Source organism: Leopardus geoffroyi, chromosome C1 (assembly GCF_018350155.1).
Source record: "Leopardus geoffroyi isolate Oge1 chromosome C1, O.geoffroyi_Oge1_pat1.0, whole genome shotgun sequence".
In the NCBI taxonomy this organism is placed as follows: domain Eukaryota; kingdom Metazoa; phylum Chordata; class Mammalia; order Carnivora; family Felidae; genus Leopardus; species Leopardus geoffroyi.
This window is the reverse complement of record NC_059328.1, coordinates 23,978,001-24,000,129: the sequence shown is the minus strand read 5'-3', so window position 1 is coordinate 24,000,129 and position 22,129 is coordinate 23,978,001. Positions and strand designations below refer to the sequence as shown.

The following is a 22,129-nucleotide window of genomic DNA, read 5'->3' as shown; positions in this document are numbered from 1 at the left end:
TGCTTGGCGGTGGGAGCCTCTGGGGCCTGTCCTGGGACCAGGCCCCATCTTGGCTTCTCACTTTCCTCCGGCTTCATGTACTGCCCCTGCCAGATGGGGATTCCCCAACGGCCAGCTGGGACAGTGGGATGGGTGGCCCTTGGGCACAAGCTGACATCTGGGCATCCTACCCGGGGCCCAGGAGGCCTTGGTAGCCCCACCCGGCAGCGGCAGGCAGGCTCCAGGGCAGCTGGTGGCGATTAGCAGCGTTGATTATCTCGTGGCGATGCCATCTGGGGTGAGGGCACTGAGCCCAGCCCCACAGGATACCCTGCTTGCTGGCGTGTAGAGCTTTCTGGGGCTGAAGCATATAAATGTGTCAGCAACGCTTTTGTGCCTGTATGTGTGTACATGTGTCCGTGTGTGAGTGGAGGGTTTCTGTGGGAGCTGCCCGTGTCTGTGTGCATATGTGTGTGTGCCCCGTAGATCCTCGGGCTTCTCGGCTTGCATACGTGAGTCGTGATACCTGTGGGCACAGGTGTGTGTTTCTCTGTGTATGTGCATACATATCTGTGCGTACCTGCATGTATCTGTACGTTCAAGTACATACAAGGCCGTGCGCACGCACCTGTGCTTGAGTACGTCCAGGGATACATTTCTGTGGGTTCGTACGTGCTCACGTACGCGTCTTTGTGTGTTTATGTGGAGTATGTGTGTGCATGTGGCTGTGTAAGCATAAGTGCCCACATCTGCGTGCGACGTCTACACGTGTGTTGTGAGAGAGCGTATCTGTATGTTCCTGGATATGTGCACGTACGTGTCAGAGGGAGGAAGGGGCATAGGTACGTTTCCAGACTGTGCCTGCACTATCTCCAGACTTGGCTGTTCTTGCGAGTGCCTTGGGGTGCCACGAGGGGTTATCTGCATTCCACCTTTTCTGGTCCCTCCAGCTCTGGCTGATCTGGGTTCAGCCCTCCCTTCCTGCCTGGGAGAGTCGACTCTGAATGGGGGAAAGGTGGGAGTTGCCCGGGATGGCACAGTAGTTAAGAACGTGTGCTGGGAGTCCAGACTAGCTGGGTGTGGGTCCCCGTTCCACCACCTACTGGCCATGTGATCTTGGGCAAGTTGTGCTGTTCCTATGCTCCAGGTTTCCCCATCTGTAACAAGGGGATAAGAATAGAATTCTCCCAGGGCACCTGCGGGCTCAGTCAGTTAGGCATCCGCCCCTTCATTTAGGCTCAGGTCATGATCTCACGGTTTCGTGAGGTCAAGCCCCATGTCAGGCTCTGCGCTGGCCGCCCCGGAGCCTACTTGGGACTTGCTCTCTCTCTCTCTCTCTCTCTCTCTCTCTTTCTTTCTCTGCCTCTCCCTTACCCCCCTCTCTCATAATAAATAAACTTTATTTATTTATTTATTTTTAATGTTTATTTTTGAGAGAGACAGAGTGTGAGTGGAGAAGGGGCAGGGAGAGAGAGCGAGACAGAACCTGAAACAGGCTCCGGGCTCTGAGCTGTCAGCACAGAGCCCAGTGCGGGGCTGGAACTCGGGAACGGCGAGATCATGACCTAGGCTGAAGTCGGACACTCAACCGACTGAGCCACCCAGGCGCCCCATAAATAAACTTGAAAACATTTAAAAAAAGAAAAACAAGAATAGAATTCTCCCTCCTGGGGTGGTTGTGAGGAGTCAAGGAGTTAGCCTCTGTGAAGTTCAGTTGGCACAGACCCTGACCTATTTGTGTTGCCTGTTAGTTCCCAAGTGCCCCCCTCTGGGACAGCACCCTACCCCGAGGCAGAGCCAGAGCTTACCCACCCCTCAGGCGGGGAGTGCCCAGAAAGCCCCACCCCTCCACTTCCCGCCTGCTGAGCTCAGCATTTCCCAGGCCCCACCACTGTCGTAGCCACATCTGGGACGGCTCCCTGGGCTGGGACCACAGTGGGGCTCCTCTTGTGGCCTTGGTTGGGGTTTCCGCTGACTCAGCGCCTCTGGCTCTTAAGGCGGGAAATCCCAGGCCTGCTCCCCGCTCTCCCGGGTTAGATGGGGCCACAGGGCTACCATTCAACCATGTTGTGTCTACAGGAAGTCTCCCCTGGTCGGGACACCCCAGTTGCTCCCTCCTCGCCCCATATCCATTCCTAGGACTCGGGAACCGATTTATTTATTTATTTGAGAGGGCAAGCTGGGGAGGGGCAGAGAGAGGGGGAGACAGAATCCCAAGCAGGCTTTGCACTGTCAGCACAGAGCCCAAGAGCCCGATTTTGGGGGGCTCGACCTCACAAACCGTGAGATCGTGACTTGAGCCAAAATCAAGAGTTGGCCGCATAACCAACTGAGCCACCCAGGCACCCCACTCATGAGTCTTTTGAACCCAATTCTGGGTAGTTCCTCAGCCTTGGTGCCCAGAAATATGGTTGCTGCCTTCGGCAGGGGACCCTTGGGAGGGTTTGATCATCCCTGCCTCTGGATGGAAAGGGACACTGTACCTGCTCCTTTCTGCTCAGAATTCCCACCGCTTGTGTAGATGCTTGAATCCCGACCTCCTTCTCTCCCGCTACCCCCACCCCTGGCTGGTGTTCACAGTCATAATAACAGTGAATTATTTATTGAGTTCCTCTTTTTTTTTTTTTTTTGTATGATAACGTTTTTTCTTACAGCTCTTCTTTTTGGGGGGTTTTATAGCTATTCTTGCATGTTTGTTTATTTTTTTATTATTTTTAAGTAAACTCTACCCCCCAAGGTGGGGCTCGAACTCACCACCCCAAGATCAACAGTCCCATGCTCCACCGACGCAGCCAGCCAGGCACCCTATACTGGGCTCTTTTGTGCCAGACCCTGTATAAGCACTTTCACAGACTAACGGTATACAGGTCATTATCTCATCATACAGATGAAAAAAGGGAGTCAAATAGTAAGTTCCAAGCCACAAAGCTAGAGCCGAGGACAGAGACTGGAGCCCTTCTAACCTCACGGAGTCAGGAAGAATGAGGGAGCTGGCTGGGTCCCGCTTCCCCGGGGACGGGGACGAGGCTAGAGCAGAAGGGGTTAATGAAGCGCCCACTCCCACTCCCGCACCCGAAGGGGCCCTCCCCCCAGTTCCAAACGAGAGAAACCGACTAACTGGGACTGTGAGGCTGAGAAGCTGGAAAAAGCTGACCGAGGAGGCATGGGCAGCAGCCACGTCACCGCTGCCACGGAACTGGGGAGGAGGGTCTCCAACACCCCCCCCGCCCCCCCCCCCCCGCAACACTCCTCCCCTCCCCCCTCCCCCCCGCCCGCCCGCCCCAGCCTTCTGAAGGCCCGGCCAGGAGAGGCGAAGGGGGTGGCACCGGGGAGGACCTTCACGTCCAGCCGGGCCCTTAAAGGGCCGGACTCCCCGCCCACCCGCCAGCCCCCGCCAGCTGCGGAGCCCCCCTCGCCGGGCAGCTCTGGGCACGCAGGGTCCCCGCCCCGCTCGCTCGCTCGCTCGCTCGCTCGCTCACCTGGCGGGGAGGCGGGCGGGGCGGGCCTGGGCGCGGGGCCAGGCCGGGAGCGGGGCTCTGCGTCCCGCCGGCCGCCTCTGCCACCGCCGGAGCCCCCTCCCGGCCCTCCCTCCCGCCTCCCGCGCGGCGGGCGGGTCCAGCTGTGTTCCATTAGCGGCCCTGGCAAGTCCCCAGCCCCCTGGAACCGCCCCTCTTCCCCCACCCGGAGTGGCCGGCGGTCCCCGGCAGACAGGCGCGCGCTGGCTCGCGGGGCAGCCTTCAGCCCCAGGAGCTTGCGACCTGGGAAGCTGGGGCCCCGCGCCGCCAGAAGTGACCGAGGACCCTCGCAGCGGGCCTGAGGATCCCAGGCCCTTTTTCCCCTGGCTGGCTGCCCTGGGCTGCCTGCATTACTCAGTGAGGTGGGGGATCCCCAGCCACGGTAAGTGGGGGTGGAGTGGGCTGCCTCCGGTGGGGGGCTGGGGACTCGGCGGCCCCAACGTGCTGTGTGACCTGGGCCAAATGGCATCCCCTCTCTGGACCTCAGTTGCCTTCTCTGTAGGGGAGCTCTAAACTCCATCCCAGGTCCGTGCTCGCTTGCTGGCTCCCTGCCCCCAAACCTGCGCCTCTGTATTGGGATGGGATCACATCCTCAGGAAGCTTCTCTCCTGTCCCCGCAGCCCCTGCCGTGGCTGGGGCCCAGGGGAGTGGAGGCTAGAGAGGAGGAGTCGGAAGGGGACACAGGCACACTGATATTCCCGCCTCCACATGTGTCCACATGCCTCCCGCGGTTGGTAGCTCTTCCACTGACTGGCGAGACTAGGAGGCCGGAACAGGGTTCAGCGATGGGATGTGCACCCCACTAAGAGGAAGGATGAGTAGGGCGGAGAAACAGTTCTGCCCCAGGAACAAGGGGTCTGGGGTCCTATCTCCAAGAGTATTGAGGTGAGGGGTTCTTCCTGTGCTCACTCCCTATTCAGGAAGGGTGATAGAATTCAGTAACAGCTGGGGAGGGGGGAATGAGGTCAGACTTGCACAAGAACTTCCCGGCAGGAGGGCCGACCGGAGGGACGGTCACAGGCTGGCTATGGGCACGTGCGTATGTCAGGGTGTATCCGTGAACATGTGTCTCGGGGAGGATGCTGGTGTGCAGGTAGGTTTGGATGCATGCATGCACTGGCACAGATGTGTGTGTGTGTGTGTGGGGGGGTATGTGCCCGTGTGCCGGCATGTGTCATGCTGACACACAAATGACTCCGGGTGTGCCCGCTCAAGCTGCCCGTCTCAGGGGAGGCCAGATGATGTATGGCTCTCCTGGCCGCTCGCTGAGCCTGCATTGATTTATCTGGGCCCATCCATCAGGGTTTAATAAAACTAAAAGACGAGCATCCATCAGCAGGGGAGGTTGGCAACAAGGTCCTGAGCCCGGCGACCTGCTCTCCCACCCACTGTACCCAGGGGGGAAGCTTCCTTGGCCTGCACACAACTCTGTGATACCTGCCAGGAGACTTGGCCTCTGACCTTGTGGGTGCCTGGCAGGGCTGCCTGGCTGAGCTGGGTGCATCTAGCCAGGTACCAGGCTAGTATACACCGAGACAATGCACAGGCGGTTAAGATCTTGAAATACTTCCGAGTGTCTTGGCAAATAGTCTCTGTCTCGAGGCCCCTCCTTATCCCAACTCACCTGGCCTTCTAGGACCCTCTAGATTTCTCCTTCATGCAGCAACTATCCACTGGCGCCATCAGATACCGCCTGGACCCAGTCTCAATGCTCCGGCCAGCATTCTGCTCTGGCTGGTCGGTGTCCGTGCCATACCGGTGGTTAAATATTTTGAATATCACCCTGGCGAAAATCCTAGCCCAAGGCCTGTGGTCGGGCCTCTGAGAGGGACGGATGCCTGGCCAGACCTCCTGCCACCCCAGTACTAGGGCCTGGGCCCCATGGGCCGGCTGCTACTTGCCTATGTATGATGCTGCGTGAACTCAGGAATCCGTGTTCACAGTCTCTGTGGTTTTCAGGTGCTGCAGCTGTGGCCGACCTCTCTGGATCAGGATGTGGGCACCTTGGGTTTCTGGCTTGTGGCTGCTCAGTCTCTGGGCCGCCTGCAGCCATGGGGCAGATACAGGTGAGATGACACAGGAGGCTCAGGGTGCCATAGGCTTATGACCGGCTCCTTGAGATACAGGAGCCCTGTGTACATATGTGACCCCGTGCCTCGATCACGTGGGCATTTATAAGAGTCCCAGGCTGGGCTCAGGGTGGTCTGAGGTGTTTGCACCCGTGAGCCTGTGCAGTGTGAGCTAGAGTGTATGTATGTGTGTTTCTGTCTGCATGTTTGTGTATCTCTGAGCATCGCAGAGTCTCTCTGTGCATCTGTACATATCCCTCTGTCTCCGTGTACGAGAGAACAACTCTCCTCCCGGCACATAAACTCACCGTGTGCACAGAGTGTTGGCAGGGCCGGTGAGGTTCCTGCAGAAGGAAGCTGCATCTTGAGAGAGGCCCAAGCCCTTCCAGTGCCTTTCATGGAGGAGAATCCATCCTCCAGCCCACGTGTTCCTCCTCCACACGGCTGGCCCTGGATCCTGGATAAAGAGCCCGCCTCGAGGCCCAGACGCTGGATGGGACAGAGGGTGCAGCTTTCCAGGGCCCAAAGCCAGAGGAAGTTGACCGGGCAACTTGCCCTGCCCTGCTGGGTGCCCTCTGGGCTTCGTAGCTTAGCTGCCTCACTGAGCAGAAATAGAACTCCAAGAACCCTCATCTAGCTGAGGGTGGCAGAAAAACCAAGGTGCAGATGTGAGAGGGGTGTGCCCCCAGGGTGCACGTGACTGCCTGCAGGGTTGTGTGCGTCCATGTGTGTTTCTGCATGTATGCGCGAGTGCCTTGCTCTCTCCCTTACCGGGTCGCCTGGGGGATGGGGCAGAGAGTTTCAACATCTGTAAGGAATCTGGGCCCATGGCCAAGGGTGAGTCACCCATTGCTGCTGCCGATGCTGAAGACAGTGATAGTCTTTCTGGCCAGACCTGGGGGAGGGAGACTCCAGTGGGGTCACTGGGCCTAGAGATCCAGGATTCCTTCCTCCAGTTAGGCAGCCAGGGAGTCCAGTGCCCAGCTTCTAGGAGTTGTCCTCATTATCCTGTCCCAGCTACCGCAACTGCACTAATGGGAAGGCCTTTTGGAGTCTCGCCTCTATCTCCTGTTATAGCACCTTTCTTAACATTTTGCTCAGTCAGCCTGGAGAGGAGGCAGCCCCATCGTTGCCCATCTGTCCCTTCAGGGTTCTGAAGACCCTAATTAAGCTATCTCCTTCTCTAGGAGCCTCTACCCACTTACCATACCCCGTCTGGACCCCCAAGGTCCTAGTGGTTCCCTTTAGCTTGTGGTCTCTTGAGGCCCTCAGTCTCTTCTTACTGTTTCGTAAGGTAGTTATTATCTAGGTGAAAAGTCATTCTGTTGACTCAAGTCTTCTGTCTGGCCTGCCTTTCTGCTTTAGATGTAGGAAGCAAACCCCAGCCATTGCTGAGAACACGTGTACCAGCTGCACGTGGCATCTCTGGTGGCACGGGTATCCCCAAGTCACACGTGTGCAGACATGCAAATGTACTTGTATATAACACAGGCGTGCATAATGTGAGCTTTCTTTACCCCCGAAGTGTTTCTCTGCACCCCCCCCCTCCCCACGCACACCGACTAGGGTATATCAAGGAGGGAGCACATGTATATATCCAGCCCCCATTCCGTCTGAGTTCTAGGGCTGCCCCGAGTTTCTTTTGCTCTTTCTCTTGTTGACCTGCCTCCTGAAATCTCGGGGGTTTGGGTTCCGGGAGTTCTCGTCCTGCTCTGCTGTGAAATCAGTGGCCCTGAGCGCAGCCTCAATCTCTGGGCCTCGGTCTTCCCATCTGTGTACTGGGGGTCCTCCTGGCTCCCGGGATAGCCAGGGTCAGAAGGCAAGAGGTAAAAACAGCCCCAAGGCAGGGCCTGGTTAAAGGTCCAGAATGGGGAATAAAAACTTGCTTCTCTCCAGCTTTCCCAAGGGCCTGGCTATACAGCCACCTCAGCCAGAGCTTACTGAGTGCCCCACTGCCAACTCTCTTCCAGGTGAGCAATGCCCACCTTCACACCAGGAAGGACTCAGGTTAGAACACAGAAGCCATGTATCGACTAACGTGACTGGTGAGTGCCCATCTCGTTCAGCCGTCCCTCCTCTACGTCTTCCTGGAGTGGCTGTTACCCCTTCCTCACCTGCCCAGCTGAGCTCTTCATCTGGTGTCTCCCCCCAAAGGCTTTAATCTCATCCGCCGACTCAACCTCATGAAAACATCTGCCATCAAGAAGATCCGCAACCCCAAGGGGCCCCTCATCCTGCGACTGGGGGCAGCCCCCCTCACCCAGCCCATGCGGTAAAGGCCCCAGTGTGACCACTGGGAATCAATGCTCCCCAGCCACTCTGGACGTGGGGGCCTGAACCCAGAGGCCCCTCTGGGTCATTTTATCCCACCCTTTGCCAGGGGTCGACCTGGTCTCCACCCCCTGGGGGCTTACAAGATAGGCACAGAGGAGATGCCTGGCAGGCCCACCCTCTCCTCTGTCCCTCCCCTCTTTCTGGCTAGCAGTCGGGGGACAGGTCTGTACCCTAAGGGCACTGTGAGGACTCCAGGATGTGTGTGGGAACCTGGCAAGAGCTGTGTGTGTGTGTGTGTGTGTGTGTGTGTGTGTGTGTGTGCCCACACACACCTACATGTGCCCACATGTGAAGTTCAAATTCCTACAAGTCTCAAGGAGGTCTGGCCCCTCCTTCCCTCTCCAGCCTTATCTTCCAAAATGGCCCTCTTTCTTTCTTCCTGCTCTCGTCGGGCTGCATGCTTTTTAGCTTTCTCCAAAACCTCTTCTCCTAGGCCAGCCCCGGTTATTCTGGATTCCAGGGCATCCTGGATTCTTTGGAAGAACTTAAGTACAACTGTAATGAAATGGTGATATGGCCATCCTGGGGAGTCTGTGTTTAGGGCCCTACCTCTCCCCACCCCGTCATCAGACTTGAAGGCTCCGCGAGGGCAGGCACCTTCTCTGTGTTTTCACCACTGTTATCCCCGGCAGCCAGACCCACCTGGCACATAGTAGGCACCCAATAGCTGTCGGTAGAGTGACATGCCCATGGCTGTGTCGGTTTGGAGGAGGGGGCCGGTGCGTGTCCCACGCAGGTTCGGCGGTCCTGAGGGCCCAGGGTGGGCAGCAGCTGGCCTCTCACCTGAGCCTCAGGGTCCCCTCCCTGCTCTCCCCCCAGACGAGTATTCCCTCGGGGCCTCCCTGATGAGTTTGCCCTGGTGCTGACACTATTGCTGAAGAAACACACCCGCCAGAACACGTGGTATTTATTTCAAGTGACCGATGGAGACGGGTACCCACAGGTGAGCTGGACCCCCCGCCCCGCCCCCCCATGGATCTTGGGGCATGTAGCATGCCAGTCCGGCCCAGCCTCTGACCCAGCTGGTGAATTCTGGGGCCTCTCTGCTCCATCCCGGCGCCCACCCTCCAGGCTAGCCCTGCCCCAGCGACACCTATGCCTTTCTTTCAGGGCGAACTGCTCTGTGACCCCCACCAGCTTCCTTCTCTCTCTGGGCTTCAGTTTCCCCTCCTGTGAAATGACCTCGAGGGCCCCGAACTTTGCCATACTGGGGGCTCTGGGGCTCTGATTCTCTGTCCTTTCCTTGTTCAATTCCACACAGATTTCCCTGGAAGTCAACAGCCAAGAGCGGAGCCTGGAGCTCCGGGCCCGCGGCCAAGATGGTGACTTTGTGTCCTGCATCTTCCCGGTGCCCCAGCTCTTTGACCTGCGCTGGCACAAGCTGGTGCTGAGTGTGGCTGGACGCGTGGCCTCCGTGCATGTGGACTGCACCTCAGCCTCCTCTCGGCCTCTGGGGCCCCGGCGACCCATGCGGCCTGTGGGCCATGTCTTTCTGGGCTTGGATGCCGAGCAGGGGAAACCCGTTTCGGTGAGTGCGAGGTCGGGCTCTGGCCTCTGCTCCCGCCTTCTGGGAGCCTGAGTGAGCTCCCGGGAATCTGCATCTGACCAGGTCCTTCCCTTGCTCAGAATCCTCTCGTGGTTCCCCACTGCCCTCCAGATGCAGCCTAAACATATTAACCTCGCATGCAAGGCCTTCATGATCTGGTCCCTCGAAATGTCTATGGTATTATCTTCCTTTACATCTCTCCATACTGTTTGCTCTGGTCAGTTCCTTCCTAGCTGGACATCTCACCTATTACTTCCCCACCCCCACATCTTTGTCTTTGCTGTCACCTCCCCCTGGAATGCTTTTCCGTGCAGACCCATCTGCGGAATATCTACTGGTCCTTCAAGGCCCAGCTTAAATGGAACCTCCTCCGCCTTGTTCCTCTGGGCCAAAGTGAACTTTCCTCCTTCCTCTCCCTCTTTCCTGCGTGTGCGGTTCCGTTTTGGTTTTGGTGACCGCCATATTCTTGATGGTCTCCCCAGGTGAGACCGGAAGGTCTCTGAGGGCTAATCCTGGGGTAGAGCCATCTCTGTGCCTCCCTGGCAGCCAGGACACTGAGCTATTTGGTAAAATGAAGTGAAACTGACTTGTGTGTCCCCTGCAGTTTGACCTTCAGCAGGCACACATCTACTGCGACCCAGAGCTTGTGCTGGAGGAGGGATGCTGTGAGATTTTACCCGGAGGGGTGAGTGGCCCAGCTCCAGCACAGCTGGGAGGGTTTGGGGCACTTTCCAGGGGCTAGTGTGCTACAGATGGGGAACCAGCGAGGGGATGCGTTGAAATCTTGGGATGAGAGGGTGAGGGGCAATCTGACTTCTGTACTGACCCCAGCCCTTCCCCTGTGCTGGACAGTGTCCCCCAGAGACCTCCAAGGCCCGCCGGGATACCCAGAGCAATGAGCTCATTGAGATCAATCCACAGACCGAAGGCAAGGTCTACACTCGCTGCTTCTGCCTGGAGGAGCCTCAAAACAGCAAGGTAGGTGGACAGGTACCTGTGGCACCTACCACAGGGAGGTACAAGTGGGACTCTCCTCCCCTGACCTGACTGAGGTCCAGCACTGGGTTCAGTTGTTCCCAGGGTAGGGAGGGCACCGGAAGTCCCGCCTATCTATGAACTACCCCTATAGGATTCAAGGAAGCAGAGAGCCCACTGCGTGAACTTGTGCCTACCTGCCTTTTGGCACTGAGAGATGTATCCATCTAGCTCTGCCACTACCCAACCCCTCACTGATGCCACCCCAGACCCTCCTGGTGAGGTCAGGACCAGGCTTGCACCGAGGGGCAGTTTCTCCAGGACAGGGGTACCCGGGATCAGAGGCCCGGCCATACTGCTTCCCTCGGGGCTTGCTCGCTGTCCTGGGCCCAGCCCCAGCCACTGCCAGGCTGGTTCTGCACCCCAGCACCATGGCCAGCTGCCCTACCACTCTCAGGTTCTTTAGGGTGGCAGGGAAGCCCAGTTCCTCCCTTAGCCCCACCCCCAGGCTGGGCAGCCTCCCTGCCCGCTGGGCATCGTGCCCAGCCTTTGGCTGCAGGAACACAGGATCCCATTGATTCATGGTCTTGTTTTCTCCGACATCACGTGGGTGGGGGGAAAAGGAGGGGGGGGCCTGTGGGAGTGCCAGGGGCCTGAGCAGGCTCTTGATGCCTTGGGACGTGCCCGCTGAGGGGGTACCTGGGGCCCATGCCCCTACCTGGGTGCCCCTTTCCAGCATGGGCCCCTGCGCTGCCCCCTCTTCAACAGCTCCTGTTTGCTCTCTCTGCCCAGGTGGATGCCCAGCTGACAGGAAGCATCAGCCAGAAGGCAGAAAGGGGAACAAAGGTAGAGACAGTGGGTATAGGGGGAGGAGTTCACGGTGTCCTTGGTCTGCTCTCCGCGCCCTCTGTAAACCCCTTGACTAAGCCACTCTACTCCCACGTTCTTTCCACCTGCCCCCACTCCTGGACAGAGCTTAGGATGTATAGGAGCCAGCTCTGGGAAGGAAGGATGACTGGGGGCGAGACAGACAGTAACTGGCACTGTGTAGGGCACCCGCTCCTGGCAGTTCTTGGGTAGGAGTGTTGGAAGCAGTGCTTTGTACCCTCTGCTTCCTGCCCATTACCATGCCCTCCTTCTTCCCAGGCCCGTCAGGAGACAGCGGCCGATGAGGTAAGCCTCCCATCTAGACTGGCAAAGAGGAGGTGCCAGCATGAACCCTTTGGACAAGGCGCTGGGGCACTGGAGGCTGGGCGTAGGGGTTTGGGAGGAGTACATAGCTCCCAGCATTCCTTCGGGGCTCAACGCTGGGCCCTGTCCACCTGCTGCCTCTCTCCTTGGGTGGGTGGGTGGGGGGTGGGCTTAGTCCTGGACACTCCTGCTGTGTGGGCAGAAAGCGGCCATACGCATCGCAGGAAGAGTCCGGGCCTTGGCTACGGGACCCCAGATCCTGGGCCTCACCCTGCCCCCCACATGCGGTGTGACCCAGATCGCACTGCTCTTCCTTTCTGGGCTACGGTGAGAAATGGCTCTGGGTTGCTGAGAGTTGGGAGATGAGGCTTGTTTGGTAGGATTCCCATCTTCCTGCTCCCTTGGACTTCACACGGGACACACGTGATGTTCTGTGTGCTCGCTGTGTGTAAGCGGGGGAATGGGGTGGTGAGGGCTGGTCCCAGGCTCTCAGAACTGACCTCCTGGCCCATTCTTCCCTCGCAGTGCCCACCCTGTGTCCATGGTACCCGGGAGAGCAATGTGAGTGAATAGAGCGTGTGCAGGGTGGGGTGGGCGGGGGCTGGGAGTGGGTTAGAGGTGGGCCTGGTAGCTTCCTGGTTAAGCACAAGGGCGTCTTTGTGCTCTTATCACACCGCCTCCCTGCCCATCCCCCAGAGCTGGCCTTGACGCCCACCCCAGCCCCACCAAGGGCTGCACGGAAGGAAGCCTCACGGCTTGTGATCTGGGCAATGCACTGGGGACAGGGTGGTGACTGGTGGGATCAGGACCTTGGTTGATGATCCCAGCTTTCCGTTCCCCCACGAGGACTCAGGGCCGTTCTGCTTGAAGGCTTCCTACATCACCTTGGAGGCCTCGAGAAGGGGAAGGCTGACTCAGGGTGACACAGCCCAGCACTGGTGCCCAAACACATGGTGACTCCGGACCCCCCTCCTATCCCTCTCCAGCTGGCTCTGGTCCAGCCTCCCTCTGGGGGTCTAGAAAGACAAGGGAGAGGGGCTCAGTGAGAGCACAGCTGGTACCCAACTGTGCTTCCTCTGTGGGTAGCGTGAGTCATTACTTTCCCACGGCCTGACATCCTGAATTGACGTACCACGTTGGTCCACGAATGGCATAATCCCGGCTGCCCTTGGCTCCAAGCCCCCTGACCTCGGGGGACATCAGGAAGCACCCCCCCTGCTGCCTGGCCTTCTTTCCATCTAGCCCCCCACCAAATCTGGTGAGGCTGATGGTCCCCAGGTATGCAGGAGTTACCATGGCAACCGCGCAGCTGTGCAAGCCTAACAACTAGGGGGTGGAGCTAGCCAAAGTCAGGCAGTTTAGAGAAGGTAGGTTAGACCCCTCTGCAAGTCTGACAGCCTTGGGATATAAAGTCGGCGTGGTGCTTGGCCTGGGAGGCAGAGCAGGGGCTGGAATTCAGGCTGTTGTTGGTGCAGCCACAATGCTGTGTGGCCCTGGCTTAATTGCTTGCCTCCTCTGTGCCCTCGGTCTTCTTTCCATCGCTGCGGTATAATGTTCTCTTTGCCTCCCCACCCCCCCCATCCAGGTCACAACTGGTCCTTCTGGACCCAAGGTGAGTCCAAGATGGAGAACAGGACACTCTTGCCCTCTTTGGCAGTCCCAGCCTGTCTCACAGCATGTGACCCTGTGGCTGTGTGTTTATATTAGGGCTACCCAACCCTATGTGTGTGGGAGGTGAGTGTGTGTGTGTGTCTGTGTGTGTGTGTGTGTGTGTGTTGGAGAGAGTAGGGGGTTGTGCACGTGTGTAAGGATGTGATGAGCTCCCCTTTTCTGGCTCCTCCTGGCATCGGGCTTTGGGCCTCACTTGTGCACACGTTGCCTTCCTGCCTCCTCAAGCATCCAGTGGGGACAGTCCTATCATTTTGCTTCAGAAAACACTGAGTGACACCCAGCTGTGCCCCTGTGTGGGACTGGGGGTGTCAGAGTGATCGTGGGGGGGTCTGGCGACGTGCTTCCTGGGACACATGTTCTCCTGTGCGTGGCCCGCTGTGATGGGGAGAGCGAGCCCGTGTGCCCGTGGGCCCGACAGCCCCGCGCGGCTTGTGAGCGACGGGACAGGCCGTGCACGCGTGAAGGTGCGACAGCGTGCTGGTGTAGCACAACTTCCGGGGGCCGCCTTCGTGTGAGGGCCCCGTGAGTGCCAGGCCCCGCGCTGAGCACCTGGCCTGTGGTGCCATGTCCCGTCCTTGCCACGGCCCCCTGAATCCCTTTTTGTCGTTAAAGACCCTAAGGCTCAGAGAGGTGACTTGCGACTTGCCCTGAGTCACGTGCCAGTAGGTGGCGGGGGCAGGATTTGAACCGAGGGGGCCTGACTCTCGCCATCACCGGCTCTGTCATTCTACGTGTGCGTGTCCACGCACATGCGTCCATGTGGCCCCGGGCGGGCTGCGTGCGAGCTTGCGTGCTTGAGTAGGGGCGTGGGGGGAGTACCCTCTGTGTGAGACTCTAGATTTGCCAAATATAGCCTCTTGGGGTGGGAGGGCCATATGGACGAATGCATATGGAATCCATATGCTGCGTGCACGGTTGGGGGTTGGGGGGTAGTGTGCTCACTTAAACACCCTTGTGTGGTCGATGTGTAGAGAATTCAGACTGGGAGAGCTTCCTCAAGTCTCCCATGTGGTCCCTCTGGTCCCAGCCCCCGATTTGATCTCGTCCACAGGGAGGGAGAGGTGAGCGAGGCCTTCCTGGCCCATCAGGCCCCAAGGGAGAGAAGGGAGCCCGGGTAAGTGCCCCAGCCGGGCCCACCGCGGGGCCCTCCCCAGCCGTGCCCTGAGGCTGGGCTGGCGTGTGAACCGTCCCCACGGCTCAGCCAAAAAACCCTGCAGCCCAGCCCACACGGGGGCGGAGGGGTAGGGTCTTTCTAGGAGTTAGTATGGGGAAACGTCTAGTTTTTAGGGGTCCTTAGAAAATGACTGCTGGGACTGCGGGATTCTTGAGCCCATCCTTCTCAGAACAGGGTCCCACCCCTGATCCCTTGTTCCCTACCCACAGGGCAGTGACTGTGTCCGGATCTCCCCGGATGCCCCGCTTCAGGTAAGACCTGGAGGCAAGGCCTACTTCAAGACCACTATGGGGTCAGCCCCCGGGGAAGGCCACAGGGTGACCCCGGGACCCTCTCAACGCCTTATCTCCCTGCTCAGTGTGCAGAAGGCCCGAAGGGAGAGAAGGGAGAGTCAGGAACCTTGGTGAGTGTGGGACCAGGGATAGGGCAGGGCGGTGGGGTTCTGGCCCAGCCTCACCCGCCTTCCCTCACCCGTTCTTTTGTGTCCCCGCCTTATGTCAGGGACCCTCAGGACTTCCGGGCTCTACAGGCCAGAAGGTAATCGGTGTCGATTTGGAGGGGTGGGTGGCAGGGAGGTGCGTGGGCCTTGTAGACTTGAGGAAAGATGTCTGGAATCTTCCCAGAGGAAGGAGGCCACCATCCCTATGGAAGGCACAGAGCTGGCACTACTCACTCTCCCTCCCAGTCACCCTGCCCTGTCCAAGTTCCCACCAGACCCAGAGGGCAATGCCATAGACTCCCCGAGAGTGGCCTGGCTGGTTCGAAAGTTCTTTCTGTCGTCTACTTTCCTGTAGTGACTGAAGCCATTCCGTCTCAGGGGAGGCAGAGACCAGGGGTCTAGAAGGCAACTGTCCTTCCTCCAGCTAGAGCTGCTCTGGTTCTTCTGGCCCCTTCTTTCAACCCCAGTCACTTTGCCTTTTCCTTCCCTAGGGCCAGAAAGGCGAGAAGGGAGACGGAGGCGTTAAGGGCTCGCCGGGAAAGCCAGGCCGAGATGTACGATGCTGGGGACCCTTCCTCACCGCAACCCCGTGTCTGTCAGTGAAATGCTGGATTTTGCCATCAGAACCCAGCCTGCTAGCCTTGCTCCCCAGAAAGGGGGAGGCTGTGCCCCAGGAAGCAGAGCAAAGAGGGGACAGAAAAGGACCTGAACCCAGGAGCCCTGGCTCCCAGCCTAACAGCCCCTGATCTCTAATGCCCAGAGGTTGACCTCTGATGACCTTGGGACACAGGGACGGAGTCTGGCTTTGGAGAGGGACACTGAGGGTGGGCAGGTAGGTGTGGCCTCTTCTCAGCAGGGCTGCTGCCTCAGGGCCTCAGGCTTTTCTTCCACCTTCCCCGACCCCACAGGGCCGGCCAGGGGAGATCTGCGTCATGGGACCCAAAGGGCAGAAGGTGAGTTGTGGGTATCTGTGCGATGGAGAGTGGGAGGTGGGGCTGGAACAGCGGCTCTCTCATACCTGCCTTGTGTCTGTGCCAGGGAGACCCTGGCTTTGTCGGGCCTGAGGGACTGGCAGGAGAGCCTGGGCCCCCTGGCCTCCCTGGGGCCCCTGGGATAGGACTTCCTGGGACCCCGGTGAGTACTTCCTGCCCCTTCTGCTATTCTTTCCTCGGAGACCCTTCTGCTGCCTGGCCAGGGCTGGGGAGATAAGGCTCGGTCTGGGGGTCCTGGCTGAAAGGAGGGGGCTAGAGTTGGTCTTACTGTGATGTGGGGGCTCCCTAGGAAGCCTCTGGCTGATGCTCTTTCTGCCCTCAGGGGGACCCGGGTGGCCCGCCAGGCCCTAAGGGAGACAAGGTAAGCACAGGCAGGGTCAGGGGCGCTTGGGGGAGCTCCCTGCATGATGGAAGGAGAGAGGAGAGCGGTCCAGGGGCAGCAGGCATCCATGGGGGGCAGGAGCCAGGCGTTCAGCTGAGGCTGGCTCAACTCAGCCAGGCCCCTCGGTGGGGAGTGTCCCCATCCCAGTGCTTGCTGACATGGGAGCCCTGGCCTGGGTTCCAGACATGGGGACAGATAGGCCTAAGCCTAGTAATGACCAGAGAGGCCTTAACTAGAAGGCCCGGGCTTATTTTAGGATCTTGTGCCCTGGAAATGTCTGACTGTCTTGTCTGCTATGGTTCCTCTGGCATCACCTAAATTCCTCTTGACCTGCTGTACCAGGGAAGGGGTATACAGGGGTATACAGAGGGAGTCTGAGAAAGGACTAAGTGGGGGAGGGGTGAATGGGCCGAGGTCATGGCCAGGAGCCTCCCCCTTAATACTTCTTCTGACCGCAGGGCAGCGCGGGGGTGCCAGGAAAGGAAGGTCCCGGTGGGAAACCTGTAAGTAAGCCCGGTCCGGTGGGGAAGGGGTGCTGTTGCCCACCATGCCCAGGGCTGCTCTACCAAGGCCTCCAGAGAGAGGGGGGCTAGGTCCTTGGGCCCTCTCTTGGCCTATCAGTCCCTCTGCCCGGCACTGATGTTCACTGCTTCTTCTCCAACAGGGGAAGCCAGGGGTGCCGGGGCTGAAGGGAGAGAAGGTGAGTCCCAGGCCGGGTTGCACCAGGGTATGGTGGGAGTGGGATCTCCTCTCTGAAGGCGACACTCTGAGCATCAGGGGTGCTGGACCTTCTCTAGCAGACCCCATCTTTGTTCCTACGGTGTGTGCATAATTACTAAATCAAGAGCCTGGCTTGGGAGTTAGACAGCAGGGTCTGAATCCTGCCTCGGCCGCTCACGTGGTTTATGAATGTGGCAAGTCAATTAGCTCCTCTGCGCCTAAGTTTCCACATCTGTAAATGGGACACAGCGGCTTCTCGTGGCTTATTGTGAGGATATCGTTTTGTGATGTCCAGGAACCGTAAGTGGAGTGAATGAGTCAGTTGCACAGAAGGCCCCTCCAGTGATCCCACTGTCCACCTTGATGTTGGGGGTAGGGTGCCGGCACATCCAATGTCTAGGGCTCCTTGTCTTCCTCGGGGTCTCGGCCTCAACTTGTCTGCTCACGGTCTCTCCCCTCTGTTAGGGTGACCCCTGTGAAGTGTGCCCAACGCTGCCTGAAGGGTTCCAGAGTTTCGTAGGGCTCCCTGGAAAACCAGGGCCCAAGGGGGAACCAGGTGATCCTGCACCAGCCAAGGTGAGTGCCCAAGGAGGGGCGCCATTGAGGGGCACCACAAACACCTGCAGGCGTGGTTGTGAAGATTGGCAGAGGGACTGGGTACATCTCTTGGCCATAGAGAGATTGTGGGCAGAGGGTCCCTGCTCTTAGCTTGAGGAGAGGGGGGCTGAACCATAGAGTTTAGGGCTGGGCTAGAAGGTCACCCACGTCTCCACAGCTACCTCCTAGGGTTCTTGAGGAGGCTCTAAGATGCCCTTTGGGCAAGCTGGGGTGGAGCCCACCCTTATAGTGAGTGAGGCTGGCCCTCCTCCTGGCGATTGGGGATTGGTTGGGGGTGGAGGAAGGGAGTGGGCTGGGGCGGGTTCCGGTCCTGGCCTTGACTCCCCACCCCACTCCCTCACTGACACTTTCTTTCAGGAGGGCCTGAGATCTGCTGGATGGAAAGGTGATAGGGTAGGTACAGGAACTTCCCAGTGAGGTAGCTTAGCCTGGCCTGATTTCCTCCATCTATTACATGGGTTGATGAGCCCCGGGTCTGGGTGCTAATCTTGAACCCCACAGGACCCTTGGGTATTTGAAGGGCTTGTGGTATGTACCATTGCTGTCCTCGCATATGGCTAGGAAGTTTTAGGTGCCCCGACGTGCCCAGTCTCAGCCAATAAACCTTTTTCCCCTGCAGGGAGACCCTGGCATCCAAGGCCCCAAAGGAGAGAAGGTAAGGGAACACTGGTCCCCTGGCTGCCCCCCTCTGACTCCTGGGAGCCTTTCCAATTCTTTCACTTCCTTCCCCAGGGGGATTCCTGCTTGTCCTGCAGCTTAGCGGTAGGGGCCCAGCATCTTGGGCCCTCTACAGGGGCCAAAGGAGACATGGGCCTCCCTGGCTTCGGTTTGCCCGGCCTTCCGGTGAGTGACCAGCCCATCTTTGCCACACTGGTGGCTTCCCTGGCCCCACAGCCCCCGAGTCTCAAGGCAGAGACCAGGAAGGAGGCCCTGAGGCAGGTGTCCCAGGCCTGCAGCCTGGTCTCTCCCTCCACCCCTATGCCCCCCCGGGTTGCTTGCCCCGGAGTTCCCTCTTAGAATCTCCAAGTGCCTGGCTGCATAAAAGAAGTAACTGCCCAGCTACCGCTGGAGTTGTGGCATTCGTAATTCCAAGCTGGCCTTTCTCTTTCTGGGGGGACACTGGAACCATGGGGTTTTGCAGGGGTGGGAGTGGGAAGGTGCTCTAACTGTGATTTGGTTGTTTTTCAGGGGAAAGTTGGGGCTCCAGGGCCAACAGGGCTGAAAGGAGAGAAGGTGAGCGCTGGGTTAGCTGTCAGTGACGCCACGGTTTCTTGGCAGGGAGGCAGGGAATAGGGACGATACAGACGAGAGATCAAACTGTAAACCCACAGTGAAATAAATTCATCTGTGCTTTGCAGACTGGAGTCAATGAGCTTATTTGGAAGAGCCCTTGCCTTCTCCAAGAGAACTCCTTAGTGCTGTGTGTTTATTTTATTGATAATCTAAAACAATTAAGCACGTTTAAGACTACCTTTTAATAAAATAACAGTATTTGCCTCTCCTTTACCACTTACGATGTGCCGGGCACCGTTCCAAGTGCTTAGGCACGTATTAACTTGTTTCATCCCCCTAAAACCTTTTGGGGGAGCTACTCCATTATTGTCATTTTACGGATGAAGAATCAGAGGCATAGAAGGCCAAGTCAGTTACCCAAGGTCACATGGGTGTTCGGGTGTCGAACTGGGATCCGAGCCTAGGAATCTGGCTCCAGAGTCTGTAATCTTCGCTGCTCGGCTGGGTTACTCGATTTCAGTGCCCGTGTTCACATTTGTATTTATGATTGTGTTGGGGACAAATGACAGCATTGAACTTATAATGCGGTGTTACCCAAATGACGGCTTCCACGGGTGGATGCGTGTCCAAGCGTGAGAAATACCAAAATATGTGTTCGGACTCTGCTCTGTCAGGCAAACCACACCCGTCATTTCTCAAGACGGGGCCCCTGTACCCTCACTTCACAGCTGCCTCCTCTTCTAGATTTCTCTGTCCCAGTAAATGGCACGTCCCCAGCTCCTCAGATCCCAAACCTGCAGCAGCCCGGATCCCTGCCTTCCCCACGTCATCTCCCCCAGTCCTGCCAACAGGCATCTCTGTCAGCTTCCCCTGCTCCTCTCCACCTCTGTGAGCGCCACCGCCATCTGAGTCCCGACCAGTCTCACCTGGACTCTGGTGGCAGCCCCCCAGTCTGGCCTGCCTGTGGCCACCGTAGCTCATCCACAGCCCGTTTGCCACCCAGCAGCTAACATAACGTGCCCTTGCAAAAAGAACTCGGGTTTCATTATTTCCCTGCTTAAAATCCTTCACGATTGACTCTGTAGCAAAGTCCTGCTATGCTTAACAAGACCCTGGCCGGACCCTGCCTGCCTTTCCGGTTCTTCCGGCTCTCCTCTCCTCTGTTTCCCTTTCCGTTTCCGGGGCTGTGGATGTGTTGGCCTCCTTCCGCTCTGGAACCAGGAATGTCCCCACCTTTTAGATTCTGTACTCGTGGCTCCCACCATCTCATACGTTCTCCCTCTCTTCCCCCCTCCCCCTGTTCTTTCACTGGATGGCCTTCTTCTCATCTTTCTGATAATAATTTGGTCAACACTTCTCCGACCACCCTGTCCAAAATGGCCTCCCTTGTGTCTGTGCCCTTCATAGCCCTCCTGGCTGTTTACACTTACTGTGACTTAAAAACTACTTTTTGTCCCCCACAAGTGTGTAAATTGCACAAGGTGTTTGGGCATGCTGTTCACTGCGACCCACCAGCACCTTGCCCGGGGCACAGCCGTGTAGGCATCCAGTGAACAAATGAATGAGCTAATGATCTTCGTGTGCTGGGTGAGGGCTGCGTGCGGGGCTAGGATTCTGTGAAGTGAGCCTGGGGACCTTGGGGAAATCCCTGGCCTCAGTTTCCCTAGCCAGGAGATGAGAGGGGTAGCCTAGAGGTCCTAAGCGGCAACTTTTGTGGTTTGTGGCTGGGGACTGACCCAGCACCCTCTCTTTGACCCTTTGCTCTCTGTTTTGCACAGGGCAATTTTGGGGAGGCAGGGCCAGCTGGCCGGCCGGTAAGTGCTCTAGAAACAACAGCTCTTGGGAAAAGGGCAAGACAGGAGGTGCTACCTACTACTGGGGGGGACGACAGACCTGGACTGTGCCCCAGCATAGCCCAGGCAGGTGCTGGGCCTCACACTTGGCCTCTTTTTTTTTTTTTTTAATCACACAGGGTCCACCAGGGCCAGTGGGACCCACAGGCATCAAAGGGGAGAAGGTGAGTCTGGCGACACTCTCCCCTCTGCAGCCAGGGTGAACTTCCTAAACACACACTTATCTTGCTCTAATTCAATCCCCACAAGGCTCCCCACTGCCTGAGGGTAACATCTTACTCCTTAGCATGGCATTCAAGACCCTTGATGACTTGGCCCCCACCTTCATTTCTTGCCTGTCCTCCCGCGATCTCTCCTGAGATATCTCTCGCCCAGCAGGGACACTGTGTCAGGCCTGGCTCTGTTCCCCAGCCCCCGATTCCAGGCCCGGCCTGGTATCCCCCAACCCTGTGTCCTCACTTGGCAGGGGGAGCCTTGTGAGCCATGCCCAGCCCTGTCCGAGCCTCAGGATGGGGACAGCTACGCGGTGGCCTTGCCTGGCCCTCCTGGAGAGAAGGGAGAGCCTGGGCCCCCGGGCTTAGGCTTGCCAGGGAAACAGGTGAGCTCCCAGGTTGCTGCAGGAGAGGCGCAAAGGAAGGGACGAACCCTGCCTGGGTCTTTTGGCTCCCTGGATGGTGGGGAGTAGGTGGGAGTCGATGGAAGGGTCAGTGCTTCTGTCCCCAGAGGATGCCTCAGCCCTTCATCCTGGGACCCGGCCTGGCAGGGCGTACGAAAGAAAGAGCACCAACTCGGGACCAGGCGGGCCTGGGTTCAGATTCTAGCTCTGCCTTTCACTCACGCTTTGACTTGAACAAGTTACTGTTCTCCTCTCTGTGCCTCTGTTTCCTCTGCGTGGTGGTGTTGCAATCACCAACACCTAGGGCCTAGGAATCGCGTGTGTGAAGCACTTCGCGGCATACGATAGGTGTTCAGGATGACCCATGGTTACCACGGGACTGATTATTATTGTCCTCGCTCTACTGGTCACAGCGAGCACTGCCATAGCGTATGCTGGGTGCCACACACTGCTTCACACACGTTAGCTCGTCTAATGTCACAAGGACTCTACAGGGTAGAAGCCAACGCCATTCTTTTCCTTCCCATTGACAGGTAAGGAAACCGAGTCACAGAGCGGTTAGGCAGCTTGCCGGGGGTCACCCAGACAGGACTCTGGCTCGGCTCCTCTCTTAATCTATCCGGCATTGCTTCGCTAGGACGCAAGAAGAGATTTTGGACTGTTTTGTGCCCTGTTGAGTTCCCTGGGTCTAACACGGTGCCAGACGCTTAGGGGTGTCCACTATGAGTGAGTGGGTACTAGAAATGCTTTCTCCCCAGGGCAAGGCTGGAGAGCGTGGACCGAAGGGGAACAAGGTGAGAGAGCCTCGTGGGCACGGGTGGG

At 58.1% G+C, this 22,129-nt stretch overlaps 1 protein-coding gene across 7 annotated transcripts in view; it reads left to right on the top strand.

The window, feature by feature from the left end:
• Positions 1 to 3,521: 3,521 nt before the first annotated feature.
• COL16A1 (collagen type XVI alpha 1 chain) overlaps positions 3,522 to 22,129 on the top strand; it is a 49,749-nt gene continuing 31,141 nt past the window's right edge. For 4 of the 7 annotated variants that reach the window (XM_045476470.1, XM_045476469.1, XM_045476468.1 and 1 more), the window contains exons 1-30: positions 5,454 to 5,560; positions 7,534 to 7,608; positions 7,718 to 7,835; positions 8,717 to 8,840; positions 9,159 to 9,425; positions 10,048 to 10,128; positions 10,296 to 10,421; positions 11,211 to 11,264; positions 11,565 to 11,591; positions 12,135 to 12,170; positions 13,195 to 13,221; positions 14,332 to 14,394; positions 14,664 to 14,705; positions 14,813 to 14,857; positions 14,956 to 14,991; positions 15,385 to 15,447; positions 15,802 to 15,846; positions 15,932 to 16,027; positions 16,208 to 16,246; positions 16,726 to 16,770; positions 16,932 to 16,967; positions 17,453 to 17,563; positions 17,963 to 17,998; positions 18,225 to 18,260; positions 18,338 to 18,448; positions 18,794 to 18,838; positions 20,617 to 20,652; positions 20,811 to 20,855; positions 21,158 to 21,289; positions 22,066 to 22,101. In XM_045476470.1, coding sequence (XP_045332426.1) covers positions 5,488 to 5,560; positions 7,534 to 7,608; positions 7,718 to 7,835; positions 8,717 to 8,840; positions 9,159 to 9,425; positions 10,048 to 10,128; positions 10,296 to 10,421; positions 11,211 to 11,264; positions 11,565 to 11,591; positions 12,135 to 12,170; positions 13,195 to 13,221; positions 14,332 to 14,394; positions 14,664 to 14,705; positions 14,813 to 14,857; positions 14,956 to 14,991; positions 15,385 to 15,447; positions 15,802 to 15,846; positions 15,932 to 16,027; positions 16,208 to 16,246; positions 16,726 to 16,770; positions 16,932 to 16,967; positions 17,453 to 17,563; positions 17,963 to 17,998; positions 18,225 to 18,260; positions 18,338 to 18,448; positions 18,794 to 18,838; positions 20,617 to 20,652; positions 20,811 to 20,855; positions 21,158 to 21,289; positions 22,066 to 22,101 — 2,106 coding nt within the window. In that variant the 5' untranslated portion in view covers positions 5,454 to 5,487. Of the gene's footprint in view, positions 3,877 to 5,453; positions 5,561 to 7,533; positions 7,609 to 7,717; positions 7,836 to 8,716; positions 8,841 to 9,158; positions 9,426 to 10,047; positions 10,129 to 10,295; positions 10,422 to 11,210; positions 11,265 to 11,564; positions 11,592 to 12,134; positions 12,171 to 13,194; positions 13,222 to 14,331; positions 14,395 to 14,663; positions 14,706 to 14,812; positions 14,858 to 14,955; positions 14,992 to 15,384; positions 15,448 to 15,801; positions 15,847 to 15,931; positions 16,028 to 16,207; positions 16,247 to 16,725; positions 16,771 to 16,931; positions 16,968 to 17,452; positions 17,564 to 17,962; positions 17,999 to 18,224; positions 18,261 to 18,337; positions 18,449 to 18,793; positions 18,839 to 20,616; positions 20,653 to 20,810; positions 20,856 to 21,157; positions 21,290 to 22,065; positions 22,102 to 22,129 lie in introns of those variants that run through there. The other 3 variants (XM_045476471.1, XM_045476467.1, XM_045476473.1) reach the window with 2 other exon arrangements.